Here is a 26,630-nt window from a genome sequence, read left to right on the forward strand (position 1 = left end):
TGATTGATTCAAACAGTCGAACATTTGCCATTTAAATGTGCAAATGTAATCTGTTTTTCTCACGGACGTTGCGAGATGTTGAGTTTGACATCATGAATTCAATACGAGAAAGGTTTCATACATCTTTGTTAATATTGTGAAGATGCAATGTGATTTTTGCTCATTAATCGGACGTTTATTTCGTTAGGTACCTAAATATTCTAATGTGTTCAGGTATAGATGTATATTGATACAGAGAGACAAAGGTGTCCGGGATATAACTGTACATAAATCAATTGCATGGACAAAAAATACAATTCAGCAGTGCAACTAGTGTGTATGTCTCATGTATCTATATAGTGTTATAGTATATCAAAGGGATTGATACTATTTATATACCAGGTGTACAAGGTAAGCAGAACAAAATATGGAAACAATGTAAAAGTATATTGGAAGCAAAATATACACCTGCTATGATATATAATGGGAGCTGAAAATATTATATTTATATTTGATAAACGCAATCTTAACTAGAATGACACAGTATAATACATCGAAATACTCTTTTTGCAAATAATGAACACGCAATTTCTATGAAAAGTTGTAATGAAAGTCAAAACAGCAATTACATCACTGGTGCTGTAACAACGACAGACTGAAAGTTACAGTAACATAATTATGCCATCAGTTTTCAATAGTTAGCGCTTAATAGAGCACATAGACAGACGCCTATCTAACATATACACGTGGGAATTGTTGACCTTGTGTGAAGTTATCGTCACTGTTTGGTAACATCCGCTACCTTATAACGTAGTGAATATGATCGCTATTCAGATAAATAGAGCGTGAGATGTAAACAAATTACAGATGCATTATGTCATATTATCTGCATTAATGGTCGCTATATACGATCTTACACACAAAGTGTCGCTAGGGAAATGATATTGGTTCTATTGAATTTCTATATGCACAGGTGGGTATGAAGCTCATTAAGCAGGTATATTATATCAACGGTTTGGCACAATCATATCGGGATGATACTTGAATGTAATGAATTACTATATACAGGGTTAGTATGGCCTGCTCTTGTTCTAATAAAGTGTGTATACTACAACAATGTTTGGATATATTACTGTCGGGAAATATACTTGAAAGTATTGAACGAAATGTCATATGTGAGATAGCAAATAACAAAAAAAAATATTACTAGTCGGTATTAGAATCGTTATATTACGACTTGCAACATTAAGTTTCAAATTATTAAAACACTTTCAACACACAACTTGTGATCTATAGCCGGAACGGAGTACAGTAGATATAATGTTACAAAAATGTTTATTCCAGCGTGTTAACAATTGGACTTTCCTAGAATAAACATTACATTGCAGTTGTCGTATTTATTTTGTTTCACATATTTGGTTTCCATTCTCAGGGGAAAACAGCAGTAGGTTACCTCAGTGTCATCAGCACAACCTGTTCAGCCTTGGAATATTTGATGTAACTGTGCACTGGTTCGGAACCATTGTCTTGTGATCACAGAGCGTGGAAACTATTCTCTTTGGATTAATAATAGGATCATTGGACCGTGTATCGGGTTTACCTGTCTGAGTGTTCCAGGTAAGTTGTATGTGTAGAAAACACATGGATACAGAGAGTGTTCAATAATAAACTGTTTTGCGAATATAAACCAGTCATTCGTTTAAATGATAGAACATTTCCAACGCAAGAATTTTCCAATGCATTTCATAGAGCTGATAATTGATCTTATATCTAATAACAAATACTGTCTATCTTACCAACATGATTCCAATATAACCGGATTTCACAGTTTATTTCCAACAATATGGCATAATCATTGAAATATTCTTCCCAGCAATTTTCCATTTGTAATATGGACAATGACATCCTTACAATACGTACCGTCATGTATTAAAACAATCCACACGTTCACAACTAGTATGCTGTGGTGTGAAGAAATGTGTAAGGTTATACATGTTGTATCGAAGTTAATATGTTTTAGCTAAAATTTGCCAAAGAACATACAGAATTCAATGTACAAAATGAATATTACGCAATGTCATTATAATGTTTACAATAGTATGAACACATTATTCACATCTCTAATACTGAATCTAACTCTAAGAAAATTTGAATATACACGAATTCTCAGGAACATGGTATTTTGATTTTTATAATTGAAATTACTTAACTTTTTAATATCCAACTAAGTTTCTATAATTCCATCCAAGATGAAGCCATTCCATTTAAAATACTGTGGTAAGCACGTTCAAAATGCATATACAAATGTTTACATGCAGGTAAAATTATTCTTTTAGAGTAATTTGAAAACGTGCATCTTAGAACATTCTTAAGATCATATTTCTTTAAAATTTGTTCAATTCTAAATGTTGTAGCTCAAACTGTATAGACATATTTGTAGGCACAGGTAACGTTATGTCCTGCCACGTGAGCTACTATATACTCTGTTAGGATCAATGTCTGTCCCTTCGTGTAACGTGCCAGGGTTGATTATATCTTTGTTTTTTTCTGTCGATGTCTAGTCGGTTTCGTTTTTCTCTATGAAGCCTGACTTTGGTCGGGACTTAGAGCGCCTCAGCGTTAGAACTGTATACATATTCTTTATTTTCCTGTTCAACTTCCTTTGTACTGAGGTCTAGCTCAATACATACATTGTAATTACAAAAATAGTGTAGTTAGTACGAAATAAAAAAAAATGCCAAGAGTGCTTAAACTTTATAAATCTTAAAGTCGAAATAAAATTGCATATCTATAGGTTATTTTGGCTATACATGTAGGAGACTGTATACTGCTTTAATTATGTGGAATATTGGTCACAATAAAACTAAGCATGTCTTTAAGCTATCTGAATGAGTACAACACTGCAGTTTTCTTTCAAATAATGTAACACTTACATCCCATATACTGTATTCCTATATTATCGGTCAAATGATTAATATCAACTGTTATATTCCAGGTAGCCATTGATCCTTACAAACTTACAAATGTCTGTGGTACCAATTACTTGAAACGGTAAATTTGGGACGAAGTAATAATTCTAACAAGTTGGACAATTGTCGAATTTTCGAGGCGATGCGTGTGCTTCCATAAGCCACACAGAACACAAACATGGTCAAATACCGCAAATGTCTTTATTTTTGCGTATACGTATTTAGTGTTATCGTTAGTTATAACATATCCGCAAATACATCATTCCTCGATCAAGGCCTCATACTGGTTATCGTGCATTCGTATATGGATTCGCGTTTGAGCTCTCTCTCAGATTTTCGCGAAAAAAAATAATTTCGAAATAAAGAGTTTTTTTAGTGAAATAAAAAAAAATAGAAGCACAACTTAACGCAGTGCTTATAATAAAATAAGTTAGATATGCATCCTTCGAAGATCTTTAGCCTCCAGATTTTGCTTATAGATAGAGATTTGAAATAGGACAACGAGGTATATCAAAGTTATTTGTAAGGGGTTTTCATATGTTTGCGTAAAAAACAATCATTTGCTTTCCGGTAGTGTTTTCAGGGAACCTGCTGCCTTCTCCTCTTTACAGTATAAAACCGCACATAGCCGAACACACTGTATGATGAACCATATATCACATGCAGACTTTAAAATCTATTAAAATGTCAAAATATGAGACAATACTCTACGATAGCGTGTCAGAACTAGGTTATGTTGTATTGGGTTTAACTTATGTAAGCGGCAATCAGGAAATAAATCATGATCACATTTTGAATATATGTGGTTATACTTGCAAATACGACAACGCAATCAGGAGAGGCCGTCATTGAATGACTCTGAATATTAAACATATTAACCAGTCAATACTGCAGTTAAACAAAATATGTTTGGTTTCTTTTCATTATAAATAACACATTGAGATTTCAATGCTTAATAATACATCGACCATTGAAACTTATAAATTGTATCGTTACAATATGCTATTTGTTGTCTTATTTCCTCGTTGTGTCATTTTGGTTGATTCCGAGAGTTCCTCACTTATATATTATTAAAACATTTAGGTGTACATAGTTCCTTGAATTAGAGTCTGATTTCTGATTTTGTGTGGTTCCGAGTTCCGCTTAAGTTCAGTGGAAATCGGAATATCACAACCAATTCCATCTGTAATAATATATTTGCATTCGCATGTTAGATATTTGGGACCAAAAACGAAAAAAGATGAATATCTGGTCGGAAGGGTTCCAAGTTTACTATTAACGTTTTACTTGCTATGTCGGGTATTATTTTTGCGTAACCAACACAATGCATTTATCGCAAAATTGCGAAAATAATATCCACGTGGAAATTACTGTATATACGGGTATATCCTGAGTGAATTAAAGACGGTTCGTGTCGGTGGGATTGTGGTCTTGGCTATATAGGAGTTATTTTTAGATAATTGATCTTTCCTCTCATGTATATAAGTAATCGTCATCAATAAGTCTCCACTGTCGCACACATTCTCGTAAATGAGGTATGAAACTGATTTGGCGTACAGTCGTGACGAAAAATAACCAGTGAAGCAGCATTAATAAGTCAAATACAGCTTTTTCCTGAATTAATAGCATCATCTATAAATATTTAGATATAAAATGCTTCTTAACAAGTCAGGTAAAAACCTAGATACACATCCTTAAAAACCAACTTACTTGAAATTTTACCAAAGTTAATTGACATCCCATTTTGTTCAACGAAATGGGATTAATATTTTAATATAAACCAAAACCAATGGATTAATGTAATAATTCACGATTTTAACTGTAATATCCAATCAGGATCGTTTTCAAATTGTTTCCAGTTTGTACCTCTGTCCAAGTGTAGGAATGGCATAATGTACAATGTCTGCTTCTTATATCAACGAAGCACATGTAATCATTTGAAAGTGTACATATGTATTTCCAATGAACCTCCATCCTATCAGGTATCCATAAGAGCAATCTTTATTTATATGTTAAAAATACTATGAAATTAAACTTCATCAGATACAAAACAGAACACTGATTTTCGTAGACGAGTCTTGCGTCAGTTTATTTTAATAATTAAATTTCATTATATGTTTTTTTCCTACACCATCAATATATTTCAAAACGAAATTCTATTAATTTCTTTTCCGATAACGGTCCATGTAACGTGGGTCTGCCTATACCGCCTTTGATTTACATAGCCCGAATGCTTTCCTAGGAAGCCTGGATATTTTCCCGTCGAACTAATGGAATATCTTACATGACTGTGGTAATTGTATTTACGTGATTTTATGTTCTAAGAAACAATTTCGTTTGATATAAAGTTCGATATAGGCACTGCCAGAACATCTGCCCCCGTACCCGGCGACGCAATATCGGTATTGCAGACCGGTTAATGGTTTATATATACATCAAGCACATGCCACAATAGTCTATTGCAGATAAAAGTCAATTATTTTTATATCCTTTTATGTACAGTTTTGATTGCAACGGTTCACATGCACAGGTAAGGAGCATGGCTGTTCGTCTGGCAGGTAGCGAACGACCCAGTCGTATCACTTGAGCTTTATCTGATTGCGAGGTCTATAAGTATAGGTTGTATCGTGCAGGGAGGTTGTAATGGTAGTAGTCGACATGGGAAACAGTGTTAACTTACCATAGAGGGCTATTGGAGAGGAACACAGACAGATGATAGATAAACGCCAGCATTTTACAGGTAAACCATTTTGATACTATGACCCTTGGGGAGTGCTCTTAACCACAGCAAATTACCGTTATACGTAAGTCGTCATGGCTTCCTCCTTCAGTACATAGAAAACGCTATGCCAATTTTCGATATTGCTATAAAATGCTAAGCACGAGTAGTTATGTTTCATGCTCACAATATACTGTAGGCACATCAGTCTGATATTCTATCCAAATCCATTTCTTACAACTGAAATCGAACCTTGTTTCAGCAGCGATGGTTCCGATGGAAAAAAAGTAGCCAAATGCTTAAACTTATTATAGGCTGCGTGATGTTCACAAACTTAGTACTGCCTACGGTGACTGATCTTCCAAAATGAGATACTTTAATATGAATACCATATATATCAAAATTTCGTTTTATTGTAGAAATATTAATTTTAAGCATATCTAATAACAAAATATGCCATGATATATATATATATATATATATTTTATAATAGGCTATTTGCTCATGACTTCCGTTACTTACCTACAATGTACTATCAATGAAAGCAAAAAAAAATAATAAACATTGAAGGATATTCATTTTGTCTGTGTATGTGATAGTATCACCGCCGTTGAGTCGAAAATATTTCGAGTGAGTAAGATTTCACCTTATGGCCATAACAGTAAAATACATAATTGTATTTAAATATTGAATAATGCTGTAAATGCACAGTAAATTATTTTTTTACATATATCTATTACGAACATACGATCCCCAGCATGGACGTGAAGAGGTTTGGAGTCACCATGCCCGATCAGGCGGGTTTTCTCCGGGCACTCCGATTTCCTCCCTCACTAAGATCACTCACGCGCTTACATCCGGGCCATCAAGTGTGATTTGCATAAGTTGCCCAACTTGTTTCGTAATTGATGTAAAACAAATTAAGTTTAGAAGTTATAAAACATACGTAATACTATTTATTATTTTACCAAAGGTTATAATTCATGTTTGCTATGCACCGCAGTAGAGCTTTGATATGTCAATATCTTTAACATGGTGCTAATTACAAGCATGATTAAATAGAAAATACTGACCGATGCAGATACCGCATGCCTTAACGTATGATATTTGGTTCTGACAGCCTGTCAGATATTCACTTACCCTTTAGGTTTGGATTTACTGCTCATCAATCCAGGAAAATCAATGCCAGTACATAATAGTGGGTCTGTAACACTGACGAAATCGAAATGTTGAATAATAATATTCTAGGACTGTTTTTAATGATAATCGATACAGTTGTCAAAAACGTCTACGCACGTAGGAATTGAAAGCGTTCGTACCGCGACAGCATAGGTACACATGCTGTATTGATTGTCGGAGGTATGCCGTATTATGTCGTTCTGTCAGACTGCACAAAGAGAAATGGGTTCTGAAGCATTTAAGATAAACAATCCGATTTCCTTCATGATAAAAACCTAATTGAGTATGTATGTATTTAGCTACATTTACATAACCATTCGTGTGATTTATTTCTGCGCCAAATGAATGCAACTGTATCGCACACAGCCTCACATGAAAAAATTGTGTCTGATCTAGACAAGCAAATGCAAATTGCTAAATTTAAGTTGCATGCTATTGGTTTATGCAACTGATCAATTAAAATCGTGACCTGTGCAGTATCATTCTTTCTAGTCAGTATTGATCACATTTTTTTATGATTTAGGTGGAAACCATTGTGTAAATGATTACGATTTGTCTTAATCCTTATTGTGAAATTCCTATAAAACAGCGTGTGTCTGTATCCTTATCGGCGATATATAGATTTGCATCTGGATCAGACGGTAACCTTTCTAAATAAATACTACCAATAAGTAATTCAACAAGATATCGGACCAAGAGAAATTCATAGCAATTGCCGAATTACAAATTTGCACAGGGTATCGGTAAAGTGTTGCCTAAAACGACTATAATGGTTGGCCATCTTCATACGCTTTGTTTATACATCTACTTTAAGAGACGAAAACCTTTTCAAACGATGTGTATCGCTGTGATATCGTAATTACTATCTACTTAACAACACGTTCTCACTACATGACACATCAAACCCATATGGTCACATCATTCTGACATAATGAACCGATTATATTAATATAAGAAGCCATACATATTTACCAGGTGGCAAAAATCTTTTGGGAACCGATTTGATTTGACAGTAAATACAGCTCAAATATGTAGTCGCCTGTTCTAACCTTTGGTACCTTCATATATAGTCCTCAACCGGATAATCTTACATTGATTCGGGATCATGGAAACAAGACAGAAAAGGCGCCAGACAGGGACCTACATGTTGATAAGTTGCTTGATTGGTTAATGACATCCACGATATAGACCGAAACATGTTTTTTTGGTGAGTTGGTTTAGTTGTTTATAATCAGTAATTCGTAAATAACCTCTTCTAGGGACCATTACCTTCCTTTTGCCAACTCGGACTTCACCCAGATAATATACAATTGATTCGGGGTCGTGGAAAAAAGGTCAGATAGCAAAAGACGTAAAATAGGGATTGATAATGAATATGAATGCATTGCCCACACAGAGTTATTTGGAGTTTGTTTATAAGAATAGTTGGTTTGTTTGTTTATAGTCAGAATTTGGTTTATAACCTCTTCTCGAGACCATTACCCTCCTCCTTCGCCAACTCGGGCGGGTGACCGACTACGACGTACAGTCGTGGGACAAAAGTATTCGACACTGTTGTTTTTTGGCTTTATATTCTATGTATTTTGACTTTAGTTTTTTTATTTATCTGATCTCATTTATTAATAGATTGTCCCCGAATTTGATATACATACAGAGTATTGTCTACATTTTCAGTTCATAATATTTTCGAAATTTTCCCGATGCTTCATTTTCAATATATCAATATTTTGGTACACCGCTTAATTTTTATGATGTCATTTCCATCTTAGTGACAACGAAAAATATTTTGCTGTCTAATTAAACGCCGTTTTCTCAAAAAGTGGGTAATGGGTAATTATCAAAATGTTATGAGCTGAAAATGAAGATAATTTCCTATAAGTAAGCCAAACTTGTTTTAACGCCATCAATAGATGAAGTCAGGAAAATTAAAAAAAAAAGATAGAAATACATAGAATAAATAGGGAAAAAACAACAATGATGAATACTCATGACTGTACGTGTAGTCAAAACACTAAACACAATACAAAATCACTATGTTGTTATGTTAATTGTCTTGGTTTAGTTTTATGATGTTTACGTTTGAACCGTGTAATTGTTGACACTCATCCTGTTGATGTAACGAATTATTCATGATTCTTTATTGGTCATACAATACAATCTCAACATTATAAGGCCCCATTGATACAAAGGTTATACACATATGGCTGTGTTATCCTCATGTTGAATTTCCGAGTGCTAAATAAAGACAGTCGCTAAATCATTAATGAACCAAGCACCTAAGACAATACAGTAACGGTTTGCACATAGAATGCGTAGTTAATGAGTTCATTGCCTGGATCTAATTGTTAAACAGAAAGAGTTTATGGATTAAGGGCGCTGAAGATATATCAACGTTTTCGTCAGAATTAGTCAACTCTAGTCGATTTTCGCAGCATATTATTTTATTTTTCCTATATTTTTTGCCAATGAAGCAACAATTCCATAGTTTTCACATTTTTAAAACATCAGAAATAGCTTCCACTTAAATAACTACGACTAGATCGGAATGTACAAATATAAAGAAAATGACATTCTGATTAGGATTCAACTGAATTTCCATATTCTTCGATATGCGCAGTGTTTGTTACATAATATTGGAGTGAATTGATGTGAGAGTGAACATAGGTATGGGGGTCTTCTTTGTGTTTGTTTATTAATTGTGATATTAGTGTAAGGTTATCTATCATTAATATGATTTCAATCATAAAATGTGTATGAAATCTGGAGTACACCAAAAAAAAAACAAAAAAAAACTTCTGACGCTCGGCCAGTACCATACGCGCAAAGCATATATATACATGATGTCTATTGAACGTTCATTTGCGTGATACCCTCATAATGGCAAATAACAGATAACGAATAAAACAAATTTACTTAGTTAATATGTATTTACTCTTCATTTACTCTTCAATAGAAAGCTTGAAACGCAAGACAATTTATTCAACAGTCAATAGCTCTAATTGAATAAAAATCACCCGTCTCCTATATCTGGTCAAATGACTGTCGGTGTTCATATGCTAGTAGTAGTTGGTCTGCCGTACTAAACATGCTATCAGACCATTAAGTAGCCAGGCAAACATTACAGGATTATCATGAATAACAATGCAGTGCTTTAAAACATCATCCATCAGCTATTTATGGCAGGGTGCATTCGATCTAGATGGTTCCGTTTGGCAGGGTGCGCTCGATATGAGCGTGAGTAGACCATCTTCAGACACCGCTTTGAATTAATTTGTGTAACATTATGGTAAATATTACACCCAGTGAAATAGCACTACACTTAAGCGTTTCCGGAATATAGTTATTATCCTGTCTTAAAATACAAAGCACCATCTGTTTATGAGAACTAAAACGGTATCGTAATGGTGAGTGTTCTGATATAAGGTTCATAAACATAATGATGTATACGACTTATAAGAACAATAGCATTTATCTTAATATCTGGAAAGAATTGTGAACATTTAATTGAATTTATTTGTCATTTGTATCATTGCAAATTTGTAGGCACTGTGAAAGACCATAGTCGAAATTATTTTTAATATTTTAGAGTGCATCAAAAGCTGCTGTGTATCCAGTTTAAGTCTTAAATAGCTCATGGCAAATAAGAACATGCTTTGTCGCCCGTATATTGAAGGTAACAATTGACACCGATTTGAAAATGGGTGAGTTTGATTTCGATGCACTATATAGGGATTGGATTACGTTTTTATGTTAACCATGCTTGTATGGAGCAATTCCTCTAAGAATATATTCTATGGGGCGCGTTAGCGCCCCATATTGAATATATTCTTAGAGGAATTGCTCCATACAAGCATGGTTAACATAAAAACGAAATCCAATCCCTATATTTACACTCGCAAAACTTTTCTTTTATATTTTATGCAATAAAATCGTCATTTGAAAGTGACGTTATTATTCAATAAAAGTCGGTCAAAATTGGGAGGAGCTTACTCAATTGAACAGCGAATGATGACTCTTCACGTAGGATAGAATTATTCATCCGCGACGAAAAAAAGTTCAATATTTTAATGTAAAATGAACATGACAAATAGAGTAAATTTCAGTGATAATTTTATTTAATCATATCAGAACTTTAAATAGGTATTCAATTTTGCTAAAAGTTATAGCGTAATAACATAAAGTATTTGTACTCGGCCACATGTGTGAACTCGGTGACCGTTATCGTGAAACGAGGCGAGGCTGACGCACGCTTACACACTGGAGTTTTCCGAAGTTGTCAAAACTATAATCTACGCTTAGATCCATCGCCATCTATAGATGAAACAACTTCACTTGTGTTCGATGGATACAATGTATTTGTGGTTATTTTTCCCGTTTCTTTATACAATTGTTAATTTTAAAAATGTTTGTATCATATATAAATATAAAACATATATGTAATGTTTACATTTTCCCCAAATTCTATGAAAAACAGCAATATACACGTAATGTTACGTCAAACTGTAAACAAAGCCATGTGTTTCATTAAAAAAGTAGCCCATTTACGTTGCATAGAATATTTTCATACGCAAGTTCAAAGTTCAATGTTACCATGCAGTTATGGTAAACAAAATCGGCTAGTACTTACGTATAGTGATCAAGCCTTGCAAGTGTAAATATAATCCAATAGTCTGTATGCTAACACAGGTTGTCCCAATCTCCCTCATTATCACATAACAGAAGTAGGCATTCAGTTTAGATATTACAAATGCATCTGTAATACATTTGTACGTGAACCATGTTAAAGTTCTAAGAAAACACGTTACCGTTTCTTTTGCATAATAAGCTATTTTTGCGTATCTTCGATAACGTTTAAGATATTTCTGAATTATTCAGCTGACCTCATTTAATCTCTCTTTGTGGTACAGCATACAATCTTTTCGAGAGTAACACATTAAGTATTAGCGCAGCTTGTTCTACAACTCTCACTGTTTATGCAGATATATATACAATGTATATACATATATATATGGGACAAGTAAGTAATTCCAACCGTGTGGACAAAACAAAATTGTCAAATTTTCGAGGCGAACTGCCCCTTTATTAAGACATACAAAACGAACACGATAACATAATAGGATAAGAACAGTAATGCGGGGCAAAGTAGACAAATATTAGACTATACAGCACAATGGAGCGCAATTTACCCTTCGGCAAGTGGATATATATAACGCTTATCATTTTTTAAGATGTAAATATGAAAAAAATGATTTGTTTTTGTACTAGAAAAAAATGTAAAGGTAGCAATATACGAGCGTGAATAGTCTATGTATCATACACAGGCGAGTGATTTGTAAGATTAAAAGTGCTGATTTGTCTAGTATGTCCTTCGGGGAATGAGTGATAGACAAATCACGTGCTGGATGAACATATGTCATACAGCTGCTCCGTGTACATATCGACTTTGTTCCTCCCCACAGCGAAACCAGATAGCAAGGGATGTTAAACTGGCATGCGGATCACTCTTATATCATAAATATGCATATTCGTAAATATTGAGACAGAATACAATGGCTTAAGGATAAAGCTTCACATTATTGGAGCAACGAGGTCATTGTTCATGTATAGACATACTACATGCCATTATTCACATGTAAATGATCAGGTTAGCATTGGTCATTGAAATTAGTGATTGTCCATTGAAATACTGCATTTAAATACTTCACCTTTTAGTAACTTGTATATGTATATATATTTATAGATAATATATTCGAAGTATATATACACTTGTGAAACTGACATGCACATTTATCTTATAAAAAATATACGTATATTCGTTAACATGAGACATAATGTTATGGGTTAAAGTGTAATTTAGCTTAGACTTACTGAAACAACAAGGTCATAATTAAGATATGTGATAAATTGTGTTAGCAGTTCAGTATCCGGCTGCATTGGTTGGATGATAGGATCATATATGGACGATGCACCACTATGCAGTGGGTTTGGGGGCTGCAGTATGTTATGATGTGTCTCGTTGTGATAGTGGAACTAGTTTACAGTGTTGTCTCAGTGAAGCAAACCAGCAGAGACATTGGACAAGTACACGTCACCCGGTCAAATTATACTGACCACTGGCAAACCAGTCGTCCTAGTCAATTATTCATGAACGCTAAGCTGGAGAAGAAACTACTATTTTTATAATATATCGTGTATATCGGCAAGTGGACAGAACCTAGAACCTTTATCATAGTTGCGAACGCACAACTCATGACCAACAATACCAACTATATATAAAATACAAGTCAATTGCACATCTATATACGGTTTAATTTATTATGTTGGTAAGATGTGAATTTAGAGTTTGTAAGTTTTTGTTTGTGACTGTAGTTTTCCTCACATCCTGTAATTTGTAATAACCGTCTGTCATGCAATAGTCTGCATCATAGAGACTAAATAACAAAAATATATGGACTTAAGCCTTACACTTTGTTATCCAGTCATGGCACATAAAACTTTAACAATATAGCGCAAAGCGATGCTTAATTAAAGTTACTTATGCGATGTTAGAAATGAATTCGAGAAAATAAAAAAAATAAAAAAACATTTGTTTAGGACAGAACCATGTTTTGAAATGTTAATGATCGGTAGAGGACCACTAATACGTGATGAAATTACACTGAAGTGAACATAAAAATTCAGGCCTGTTTTTCGATCAGCAACAAGTAAAGTTTAAGAATCACATGCAATCTCACAATTAACTTCTGCACAGTACGAACAAACTAATTTCGAACAGACTTTGCTTTAATCTTTTAGATACAGTTTCGACCTTTTCCTCGCGCCGTTGTGGATCCATTGTCAGGAGATTGTACCTTTTTCCACACAACCAAATTACATGACAGAGAGCACCGTACGTTGTTTTCTGATAATTAAACCACATTAAATCTCGCGCTTTTCTTCCAATTTGGCGGTAAAGTACAAGTACAAGAAAATAGCTTTGGGAAGTATTTGGAGTTGTCCCACTGACTGGAAATACGAATTGTCTAAGTACGCTTGGCAAGACTTCCTTGCAGTTTACAAATTGCTTTTTGTTATAATTCAGTTTTAATTCCTACCGGGCCAGCGAGGTAAACTAACGTGTAATGCATTGGTTCGTTTTATACATGTGACAGATCAATGCTTTCTTTTTCGGCTTCATAGCTTTGCACGGATTATGTCACGCACTTATTTTTAGGTTAATAATGATGTATGAATCACGATTTTGTGTAACCAATTCAAATTGGTTTGTTGGGTTTTTTTTTTTTTCTTTTTTTTTCTTTTTTCTTGTAGTTTTGAGGTGTTCTCTTGCATTGATATATTTTACTGTAAAAGTTAATTATATTATTTTCTTCAATTATAGTAAGCATTGGGGATTGGGTATAAGACTTGTGCTTGCTTACTAAATTTCGAATCTTCATCTCCAAGAGAGTCATGATCGATGGAATGTGCTATTTGAACCTGGACTATCAATTTTATCATCTTAAACAGGACAGTAAACTTAAATTCATAACAATGATATTAATGACTTCCTTGTCTCGGGTGACAGATGGTATTGTTCCTTAGTAATTCCGCTTATTCCTTTGAAATCACTGTAGTTATAAAGAGGACGTTAAAATAATCATTCGACTTTTAACATTAATTCAATTAAATATCGACGGAATGGCCCAATCATTTCTCTGCAGACAACGGCTTAAAAGTTTATACTAAATATGTATATTTCATGGTAATGGATATATGAGAAGTCACAGAATACAGAGCTTTACAAGAGTTTATAAATTTATAAATCGGAAATAAACAACTGGTACGTAAAGTGTAATAGAGAACTAACTTTTATATAAATTTAATCACAGGTTTTACCAGGTTCGAACTAGGAACCCTTGGCTTACTTGTCTTACGCTACTGATCATTCTAGTCGAGAGGTAAATTGCCACTAGTCTAGTATTCGCCAGGAAACCCTAGCCAACTGTGTACTACCACCAGCGATTTACAATGTATAAGTTTGATAATATGTTTGTAGAAAACGACAACAGATTATACTCATCAACGGATGTTATATGTTATGCTCACAACAACCAATGAATTGTATTTATTTAAATACCTTTTGTCCTAGAATTGATTAATGTTTTGCCGAGTTTTGTCTAAGTGTTGAATTATTTAGTCGAAGTCTCTAGCCTATCTGACAGCATGTCAATACTGTTAACTGTTGACGCTTTACAAACAGTAAACACATTGACAGGTAAACAACGTCCAATTCATGTCACACATTGCTTTGGATAAAACACTATATTGTGTTCATCGTACTGTCTTGACATAACGTTAATTAAGTATGGCCATATTCAGGGGAAGTTTAGTTATTCATCATGTAGACCCTGGGTGTACCTAGATTACCAGGCAATTAGCCCCTTTACTGCTAAACAAATATTAGTGGACTTTACATATTAATGCTAAATGTTCATTATTTGTCGTTTGTCTTCCTCTCTTCGGTTGTAAGGTTTGAAACATATCTGGTTTTAGACACCTGCCGTATGGCCTTATATATCTCGTGGCAATCCAATTTCCATCCACTTGTAATTTATCATACTGTAATTAGATGTTAATTTATGTGGGGTACAATCTCGCGATTTATTGTTTTGGACTTATTCGTGGGGTTTATTGTCGCAAATTATCTTTGTACATGTAGCCTTTTATAAGGCTTTATTCTTATGATAGGCCAATTTAGTGCAAACAAAACCCCGCGAATATTAACAAATATACAATACCTCAAAGACACTCAATGGTAATCAACATAACATTATACGTGTATCTAAGACAAACGTATTTCCACTGTGTTGACTCAACACTATCAAGGTATCGCTCAGGATACGTATACAATCTGAACATAAATTGTATTCACGAAAATAAATAAATAATTGATATACAATGTGTACTGATGAGTGTATTAAAAATGTTTGCATATTTCTGTACTTTTTGTATATTTGTAAAACTGCACGTATAACAGAACTTTTGGAGGGCTGTGTAATGCGTGCTTTATGCCAGATCGTCCGATGGTGTATGGTCCTCTACCCAATAGTCTTTTCACATTTAAATAAACAAATTCATATGCTATGTCACAGTTTGTAGTATAAGTCGTAACGGTAAGTGTACATGTATATATTTAGTGGGTATGAAACAATAGTCTGTACAACCAAATAACTCAAATATTGAAAATATTGTTTATCACATTTAAAATAGGAATATCGATACTGAACATTTGCACTTTGGTTAACAGTTGACAATGTAATCATAAACATATTACATATATATTAGCAACTAAATAATCATAATTTTACGGAATGTAAACTTTCGTGGTATCGTCTTTTATAGTAACACGCAGGAGTAAAAAGAAAAGCTAACATAAGTTATTTTACACATTCGTCTATCTATCGAAACCACGGGTAACTATTAAAATGTATACCATTTATAACATATATACAACAAAACCATACACAAATGTACATGTAGAGTATATTGTGATGGAGTACATTAGGCAGAGAAGTAAAATGGATACATGTATATTACAACCAGTTCTTACCTAAACTCTCACCAAACTGTACATTAATTCAGTAACGAGAAACCAAGGCCCGGGTCTCTACGCTATAAAGTAGTGATGTATTGTCGTCCATAGTGCCATGGCCATCGATAGTCAGCGTCCCAGGGGAGAACGACTTCCGTGCTAAACTGTATGCAAACGTATTAATCTGCTACACACAATGATTACTGGCTTTACAGCTATGATACAGAGCTCTGGTATGGATCGGTTGACAAGGTCCGCGAGTTTCTCAATTAAATGTTCTTTAGAGTTATCGCCGTTCATTCCCTCATAAGTGCTATTTGTTGATGGTTATATAATTGGTTGTGATGGATAGCTATCATGAATACTGTTAACAAATGCAAAATGCTCTATATCTCATAATATACACCACGTTTTTTTTCGCTTGTGTGAATTCGTTAAAATTGTAAAATTACAAATTTTTCGAGTTAACAAGAATTTTATGTCATTCAAAGATGTTAAACAGCTTTAATCTTACCCAGGGCCTCCAATATCCCCATCCCTTACCAATACCGTAAACCAACTTTCTTTCGCGTGCGATTTTTTTATTTCGCGAATTGCGCGATCAAGATAAATTCGCGATATGTTGTCTCCGTGACTTGATATTTTCCACAATTCTTTCACAATTGAAATTAAAGATATCTTCATTCCATTTGAAAATCGCGAAACTTAATCTCCGCAAAAATGTTTTGAAACGGAAATCGCGAAATTAAGTTGCAGCGAAAGAAAACTGATTACAAGATTTTAATTGTTTCTCCGAGACACATGAAAATGTGTTACATGAGGACATAATGATATACATAGAGGATACCCAACGAGTGGTTGTTGGATATGGAATTAATTCCACACGAGTGAGTTAATTTTTAAAAGTTACAAAAGACACGAGCTTTAGCGAGTATCTTTTGTAACTTTTAAAAAATAACTTACGAGTGTTGAATAAATTTCATATCCAACAACTTCGAGCCGTGTGACCTGTTTCTACCACAATTATATCCGATTTTAGCCGATAGAAATACGACGAGAATAAGTACGCAATCCAACAGCAGTTTTGGCGTCAAGCGGCGATCACAGCATAGCATGAAGTCACTCGATTATTGATGACGTTGACAAATGATGACACGACACTGAGAAACGTAGTTCGGTCAAAGTTCATCGTGTCAGCCAATCAGAATGCGTACAGAGTTTATACCACGTGTTGTACATGTATAAACAAATTGTTATTCAACAGCTGCATCGTTTATTTGATACCCTGAGAGTTGAATAACACCGCCTATTGTGGTAGAAATAAACATATACATGACAAGATGGATACAAAATCTACATGTACAGGGTATTGAAATACAGAAAGTTATAATTGTATAGTGCTTACTTTAAAGTAATATCATTACCCTTTCTTAGAAAAATAGCAATTTTTTTTTCATAACATGAATACAGCAAACATTCAGTAGACGCTTTAATTTTCTAAAAGTAGGATATTTAACGTAGTACTGAGCAATATATTTTTCACGTAATAGTTTTAATTTCCCTTTTTTGACAATTAAAAAGATAATGAAATTCCTCTCCGATATCAACATGGCATAAATTACATATTCTATTCACAGATTTACAGTAGTCTTTGCTATACTTTATATTGCCCTAAACCATATAGTACTGTTATATTGCATTAGTCATTGCTATATATGATACCATACTATTATTGACACAGTGAGACCATAGCCAACTATTTACAAGGGTTAAACCCACTTTTCCTTGTTATGCCTGAGTAAATCAGAAAGTATTAATGACGCTGTATATGTCTGCTTACCGAATCTTTTGACAAATAACAATTCATCCATATTGTATCCCGTGTATTTTGAAAGTAGAATTAATTCCAGTAAAGAATTACAAAGAACGTCCCATGGTTCGTTGAATCAATGATCAATCCTTAATATATAGCATATAAACCTTTTGAGATTGATATTTCTGGGACATATCTAATTCTACATATCACTAGTATATAATTCTAACATATCATTTGGATGTAGTCTAGGAGATCAATAAAATGGCAACATCATTACATGCCTTATCAAGCAGAAACAGGGCAAATGTCATTCTAGTTGGTTTCATCCTTATTCCAATTTGACGTTGAATATGACGTCATTAGAAGATACGGTTTCATTTGAAGGCATACTTTCCGTCTTTTATCTAGTTTCGTATTCTTTGTAATATGCCAGTTTGTACATTGGAGACTTATAGTATTATTTAAGATAATTTGATAAGAGGACTATTTACAGTAAAAGTGATATCATAAAAAACCTGCAATATATGAAGTCATCATCCCAGCTACTGATATGGTCAGTGAAAAATTCAAAATAAATATTCTACCATTTCACATAACTGCAACTATAACATCTAGTCAAAATGTCAGGCAGAAATAATATCAGAATGTCAAGTGACATCTGCTTTTAGACAAATTGTCACTTTGATTAAGTGGTGGCTGTCCGCGTTATGTAAGGGACCGCTTAATAAGAGTTAAATATCCTTATGGAGGGCAATAAACTGGCTGCTTTAGCAGTTGACCATGTTTTAAGGCAGGTTTGACTGTATCCAAAATATGTTTCAATGGACTGAAATTCACCTATTCATAACGCTGATGTCAATGTATTTGGAAAATCAAAACCTGTTTAAGCTTTAAACAAATATGAAAGCAGTTGCGCCTGTAAAATTATTACAACTTTTAAATTTTGCAATTAATCGATATACAGAAAACGAACGTAAGACCCAATTAACCTTTCAATAGCAGTGCACGTGCACCCCAATGGAAAAATAAGCGAGATGTTGTGTTTTCATTTGAAGACGATTTGTTCCATTTGCGAACATTTGTTTCAGTTTGTACATGTAAAACGTTTCCCTAGTTTTCAGACATTAGCATTGATTTTATTATTCTCCAAGGAAGCCCAGTTGTCCTGGCAGAACTTTAATTAACGAAGGTATTAAAAAGTACAATTAACCTTTAACGAAATACCACCTTTTTATTAGCAATTAAGTCGCAGAGGGTTGTCTGTTTATTTCTTTATTTAGACTTGAATATCTATTTTAATTAATTGGTAATATCTGTTAAACTATATGGATGTTTTTTTTAATTCACCTGTTTATAATTTATGTGTGAAATAGCTTTATTAGTTTAAAATAGTTATATTTGTCTTGTAAAGTTTTAAACATGATACTTTATCAGCCCGTTTTTATCGTTTGAAGTAATTCGTATTCTTTTTAAGTATAAATTGTTATCTGAAATATCACTGTTGCCATTACTATTGTTTGAACAATATCTTCCCAAAGTAATATAATTCGAATATTAGTCCCTACTGCATTGTGATCCAGTTTTCCACAGAGTACACTAATATCTTACTTTATTTCTCATTATTGTCTGTAACATACTATTTTTTTTAATTTCTTTTTGTGTCCTGGATTCAGGGGCAGTTAATCTCATCGATGACAATATGTTTGCTTGTTGGGATTACTTCTTTGTCATATCGATACATGCAGTTTGTATGTAAATATTTATGTTTAGCTGATTCTGTGACGATACTGTTCTACGTTATTTAAGTTATACTTCTAAATACATTTTTCATTTGAAGACGATTTGTTCCATTTGCGAACATTTGTTTCAGTTTGTACATGTAAAACGTTTCCCTAGTTTTCAGACATTAGCATTGATTTTATTATTCTCCAAGGAAGCCTAGTTGTCCTGGCAGAACTTTAATTAACGAAGGTATTAAAAAGTACAATTAACCTTTAACGAAATACCACCTTTTTATTAGCAATTAAGTCGCAGAGGGTTGTCTGTTTATTTCTTTATTTAGACTTGAATATCTATTTTAATTAATTGGTAAATATCTGTTAATATCTGACAATATGGATGTTTTTTAATTCACCTGTATATAATTTATGTGTGAAATAGCTTTATTAGTTTTTAAAATAGTTATATTTGTCTTGTAAAGTTTTAAACATGATACTTTATCAGCCCGTTTTTATCGTTTGAAGTAATTCGTATTCTTTTTAAGTATAAATTGTTATCTGAAATATCACTGTTGCTATTACTATTGGTTTGAACAATATCTTCCCAAAGTAATATAATTCGAATATTAGTCCCTACTGCATTGTGATCCAGTTTTCCACAGAGTACACTAATATCTTACTTTATTTCTCATTATTGTCTGCAACATACTATTTTTTTTTTATTTCTTTTTGTGTCCTGGATTCAGGGGCAGTTAATCTCATCGATGACAATATGTTTGCTTGTTGGGATTACTTCTTTGTCATATCGATACATGCAGTTTGTATGTAAATATTTATGTTTAGCTGATTCTGTGACGATACTGTACTACGTTATTTAAGTTATACTTCTAAATACATGCATGATTTGTGAAGCTAATTATATTTCATAGGATTCTGTTAAACTATGGTTATTAGGGATTTCTATTTTCAATGAAGATTAATGATGTTTTGAGTTAAGTAATAATCAATTACTAAACGTCCTCACTCCTACTCGTTTTGATAAATAATGGATAAAGTATATCAAGCGTTAGAACTTAACTCATCATCCCCATACATTCCATAATGGACTGGTCTAGTCTTTGATTTCGAAGAGTCTAAATGTGTCTTAAGGGATGAATGAGTTAACAAATGTAAGTTCAGAATATAAAATGCACAATCTCCATCATATATTAGCCGAAATATGTTTCGTAATGAGTGTGTCACTATACAATACAAGGTATCAATGAACCAAATCGACCCGGAAATTGTAAACAGGTGTATGTATTGTACCCTCAGTTCAGTTATCTGTTTTTAGAATTTAAGTAAACCTAGTACCAGATGTATTATTCCTTGCCTTTTCAATAAATATTAGTAATCCAACTCAATACGGCCGAGTTGTTAAGATGTCCCGACATATTACCACAAACCTGTGGGTCGCGAGTTCGAATCCCGCGTGGTGCAGTTGCCAGGTACTGACTGCTGGTCGGTGTTTTTTCTCCGAGTACTCCGGCTTCCCTCAACCAATGATCCTGGAACGTCTTTAAAGGACCCTGGCTGTTAATAGGACGTTAAACTAATAAAAAAAAGAAACATATCATATAATTACTGTACAACCAGAATCTCTTTCAAGTAGCAATCATTAGTTTTGATTATACAAATTTTAGGGACTATTTTTCAGTAAAACTGTTACCGATTTACATGAATAGATACCGTGCATACGACAACAGTGTAAAGCGTCTGTTTAAAAACACAAGCACGTCTCTCACAAAGATTTACGCAACGGACATAAAGTTCATTCGGACTTTTTACCATTGTTTGCGTTATATGAACGCTTTAGCAATCCCGGCTGTATCATATGCTATAACGTTCAAATGGACCCCCTGATTATGTCACTCAAACGCCAAATGAATCAAGCGTGTGCGGGGTTACAGGGAACTACGTCTGTTTACACGAGTGCAATCTTATTGCGGTTTTACTAACTAAGTAGTTTACGGCATTGTTTATTCCCGGAACTATTTTTTACGTTCCGTCTCCTACCAATAACACACGGCTACCGCTATAACAGTGTATCATTTGTATGTCGATGGTTCACAGTCAAGGGAGGGCATCAATGTTGGTCGTTTTACAACCATTTTAATGTCAATATAGAGCGAATGTTCAACTAGGTCAGTATGACCTACTTTATATTGTAGCTTTATATGATCTATCTCTCATTAAATCATTTTGTAGGATTAAATAATGCAGTTTTTCGTTTGCTTGAATCAGAATTTTTCACAAGACCAGCAAAACGGGATGTTTTGGCACTAGGTTGTCTACACGCAAATATTTTATTTATATGTGAGTGTGGCAAAAAAACAGCCCAGATTAGTGCATATCAATGTTAAACTGTATCGGTGCCATAGGTGCATTGATAGTAAAAGATTAAGTCTACAAAATGCACAATGTCAGATGTTTATAGTTCGAATGAGAAACAATCCCAAGCCATTCACTAATGGACAGTTTCTAGTGTGAGAATTCTGAGATGATATAACGAGTGTCTATGTAAGACAGGATATGTTTGGTGATATCGGCGAGATGTCGAGGATCCCCTAACTAGGAAATAAAAACATTTTATAGGCGCATGCGTAATGATGTCCTAAATTGAGTACATCTGCCTATAGTTGGCTTCGAGGGTACTTAATCTTAAAGAATTGATCCAGCGAGTCAAGAGGCGGGAGCATCTTCACCTAGTTAAATAGAGATCGATACGCTGATTGATTATCACGTAATTAGTACAATAACTGACTTCAGCACAATCTAACAGCGGTGAAGGGAGGCCAAAACAAAACCGAGTTACCGGGCTTGATTTCAACACAAACTAATCGCGAAAATCTAATCGCGGTGAAGGAAGGCAAAAAAAAACGAGTTACCGGCCTTGATTTCAACACAACCTAAGACCGTCGAAAGTAGGCCAAAACAAAACCGAGTTACCTGGTACATATACGATTTTTGTTTGTTAAACATTGTACATTATATGTAACTGAAATGATTAAAGTAAAATATAATTGTCTCTCTTCTATTTCTTTCACATTGATTTTTCTCAATGATATTTTTTTTCTTATAAAAAAATCTCAAATGCTGAATATTAACTATATTAAGTTAACTATATCATTATCCATTTTTTTAATGATGTGGTGGGATTGCAATAAAGAGTGAATGATGTATGTTTGTCTAAAAATAAAATGATTAAATATGGAAATGACGCGAAAATCTGCAAAATCTGTGAAAGGGAACAAGGTATATTATTTACATGTTATATTAAATAAAATGTTGGCTTTTTTATTCATGTTTCATATTCTTTTTTATCATGTCACTCTATCATAAATAACGCTCCTGCTTAGCGTTCAGCACAAAGATAGTGGAACGACTGGTATGCCCGTTGTCATGATACATGTACATACAGGGGATATACCACATACACGGGATATACCACATACACGGGACATATCACATACACGGGATCCCGTCATTAAATGACCTTATAGGATATTAATGTAATCAACAGGCCAACCGATCACAAAATGTGTAAGGCTAATGATAGTAGGCTAAATACTACTTAACGATCTGGGTTCCTTGACTAATTAACATGTTGTTGATCATTTAATAGCTCGTGAGTTCTTTTATTTCATTCTGACTAGACCACAGCATGCAATGGGTAAATAATTGGCCCTAATTTAACGTAACGTTGGCCAGACCACACGGTGTATACTCGTAGCTTCTCAATTATCTCAGACGTAAACATTCACGATTTGTTAACAATGGAAGAGGCCCTACAATAGGTGATGCCAGATCGATTTATCGAGTTGCTAACTACCATATGATCGATAGAAGTACAATGAAACACTTGGATGTCTGCAGACTTGTTAAACAGAGACCGCTATAGACGAGTAGATGGGAAGCTTATATCCCGACATATTACCACAAGTCCCCACTTTGGGTCTCGAGTTCGAACCCCGTGATAGGCCGTTGTCAGTTACTTACCAATGGTTGGTGGTTTCCGGCTTTCCCTTACCGTCTAAACCTCTTAAATGACCCTGGCTGTTGATAGGGTGTAAAACTAACCACACCAAATTTTAAAGACGCATATTGATGCTTGGGATGCTTTAAATTCGATTGTTTTGATGCCTTTCTTGGGATCATCACTACTGAGAGATTAATTAGCATTTGTCTCTTGCTTAATGTTACAAACAAATCGTTACTGATGTATCACCCAATTATAAAGGTGTTGTTGTTATCTCAATTAGTGTGATAGTCTGGTACTTCTCATTTCTCATTTTAATCTTATAACTGTAAAGATGTTACATTTAGCGGGTAGTTTATTGCCCTATATTTACAGAAATCTGCGGATATTTATTACCAACCAGATATTCTGAAATACATTGACGTATATATGAACAATCGTTCAAAACTTTCTCGCATTGGTGTACCGTGAAATTTAAACTTCCTAAATATAAAGCGCTATAGAGTTATTGTGTATATATCAATTATACTTACACCACTGTCAAAGAATCCACTTTTTGTTTTATCATATTAACTGTAACCCGTATGACGAATATCTTTGTATACTCTTTATGATTTGCGATTCTCCATTATATTGTACATAAGTAATAGGATGTCATATGCATGCTCATTGCAATACTATATCATATTTGCATACGGATTTGAATAAATATGTTAACTAAAAACCTCTTTTTGACCATGCCTGCCTAACCATTTGGATACGACTGTAACGTTAAGTTGTATTGTAACATCACACGGGTGCTTAAACGTTGGTTGTGTTTTTCAGTTCCTATAAAAGTGTCTATACAACAACGCATTAATACTCCATGAATATAAACCATTATTCTTCATTTATCGGAAATGAATATTTCTATACTGTACATTGTATTTCTTTTGATTCTTCTTTTTATATATTTCAGCTTGAACGGTGTCCATAATTGTGCGTCTTCGATATAATTGTGATGATTGACAGATTGGACGAATACTCTAAACGATTTGAATATCTTGTGACCATTTACTCTTCAACGGAAACACATGTGAATTAATCATCGATTCTATAAGGGCTTAGTGCAAAACCTTACGACATTATTCCAGGAATGGAATTTGTTGATGATATGAAATAATTTCAAGATGTCATTAGCGTGGTTTTAAAGAAGATAATATTTAGATTTCACTTTGAAAACAAAACAAAAACACCTGTTATCTTGCCTAATCAGCAGTCTTTATCAACGAATACTACTTACATATCAATTTGGTGTATCCGCGTTAGGTTGTGAAAGATTTACACATTACGTTTTATAGATATGTGTAATAGTCCATCTACACTTTGACAACGATATTCTGTTTATGGATCACACAGTTGATTATCAATGCCTAAATCTGGTATATCTCATCAGGAACTTTTGAACGGCAACTGATTAGCGTTATATTATAAAATATTAAATGTTACATCGAAAATACAGTTCAGTTAATAATTGTTCGTTATTGTTACTGTAGTGAAATCAAAATGTCACAAACGGACGATTTCAATCAGGTCGAGAGGCCAAATGCTGGTGACAATCTCCGATCGTCTATTTCCGGTTCTCACTTATCACGTGGTTCATCTTACTATGACGCTGCGTTGTCGTCGGCTAACATGTCGATGGCGCCGTCTTTGGAATCCACTCTTTATGAGACCCCCTTTACATCACTCAGTGGTTTCGACATCTACCTGTCAGCAAACGAAGAGTTTCTTTCATCACAGAAGTCCTCAATGGACAAGTTGTCGGAAAAACTTGAGAAACATTTAGATGAGGATCGTAGTGTGAAAGTCGATGTTGAAGACGATGATGACAGGACGCCAACTGCTGAGGAAAAACCTACAAATTATGCTTCTACTCCTGTAAATGTTGTGCAGCCCGGCGGATCCCCTAGGAAATGGGGGTCGTTGTCCGGGTCCATCAAGGAAAGGGATACTAAGGAACCCAAAGGTAAGGGTGGTGAGCGTATTGGTGATACTGGAAAGTGTACCCCAAAAAAGACGCTTCCCACCAGTCCTAAACAGCTCGATAAAAATGGGATAAAACCAGAACGGAGCATGTCCATGGATACAAGGTCGAGTAGTAAGGATACTGTCAGTAGTCAAAAGAGCCCTAATGGGTCCGTGAAAACACCGAATGGTTCGGACGATATGAAACTTTTCAAGAAAGGAATCCTCGGAGGCACGAAAGCTCTGCTGATCCAGAAGGTAGGTGGTGTTTTTTTTTCTTTTCTTTTTTTGCTTCTTCACAAAGTGTTTTTTTTTCTCTTTATTTTTTTTTGTAAAATTCGTCTTACTCCCAAATACAGCCTGATAAAAATCCAGATGCTTATGCCACTCTGTTTCATACATGATCTGACAACACTCCATGATTTCTAGTTTCACCAATCAAATCACTGCTTACAAATTACTTGTCAAGGCCGAAGTAATTTGCAAGAGCCCAAATAGAACAGCATCGCTATATATTGTTTCAGTAACTATAGCTAAGTAGAGAAAATGCATTTTAAACTAAGTACACTGCGTTAAAGGTCACCAGAACATGTTCCAGAATGGGATATATTCAGATCCTATAACGAACAATACGAGACGATAATAAGGACGTGT

At 34.2% G+C, this 26,630-nt stretch overlaps 1 protein-coding gene across 1 annotated transcript in view; it reads left to right on the plus strand.

Annotated features, from left to right (window-relative positions):
* Positions 1-1,419: 1,419 nt before the first annotated feature.
* The window catches only part of LOC138306080 (voltage-gated inwardly rectifying potassium channel KCNH7-like), a 235,316-nt gene continuing 210,105 nt past the window's right edge, over positions 1,420-26,630 (plus strand). Inside the window, exons 1-2 of the mRNA XM_069246434.1 lie at positions 1,420-1,596; positions 24,928-26,234. Coding sequence (XP_069102535.1) covers positions 25,515-26,234 — 720 coding nt within the window. The 5' untranslated portion in view covers positions 1,420-1,596; positions 24,928-25,514. The remainder of the gene's footprint in view (positions 1,597-24,927; positions 26,235-26,630) is intronic.

This window comes from Argopecten irradians, chromosome 13, assembly GCF_041381155.1.
Source record: "Argopecten irradians isolate NY chromosome 13, Ai_NY, whole genome shotgun sequence".
In the NCBI taxonomy this organism is placed as follows: Eukaryota; Metazoa; Mollusca; class Bivalvia; order Pectinida; family Pectinidae; genus Argopecten; species Argopecten irradians.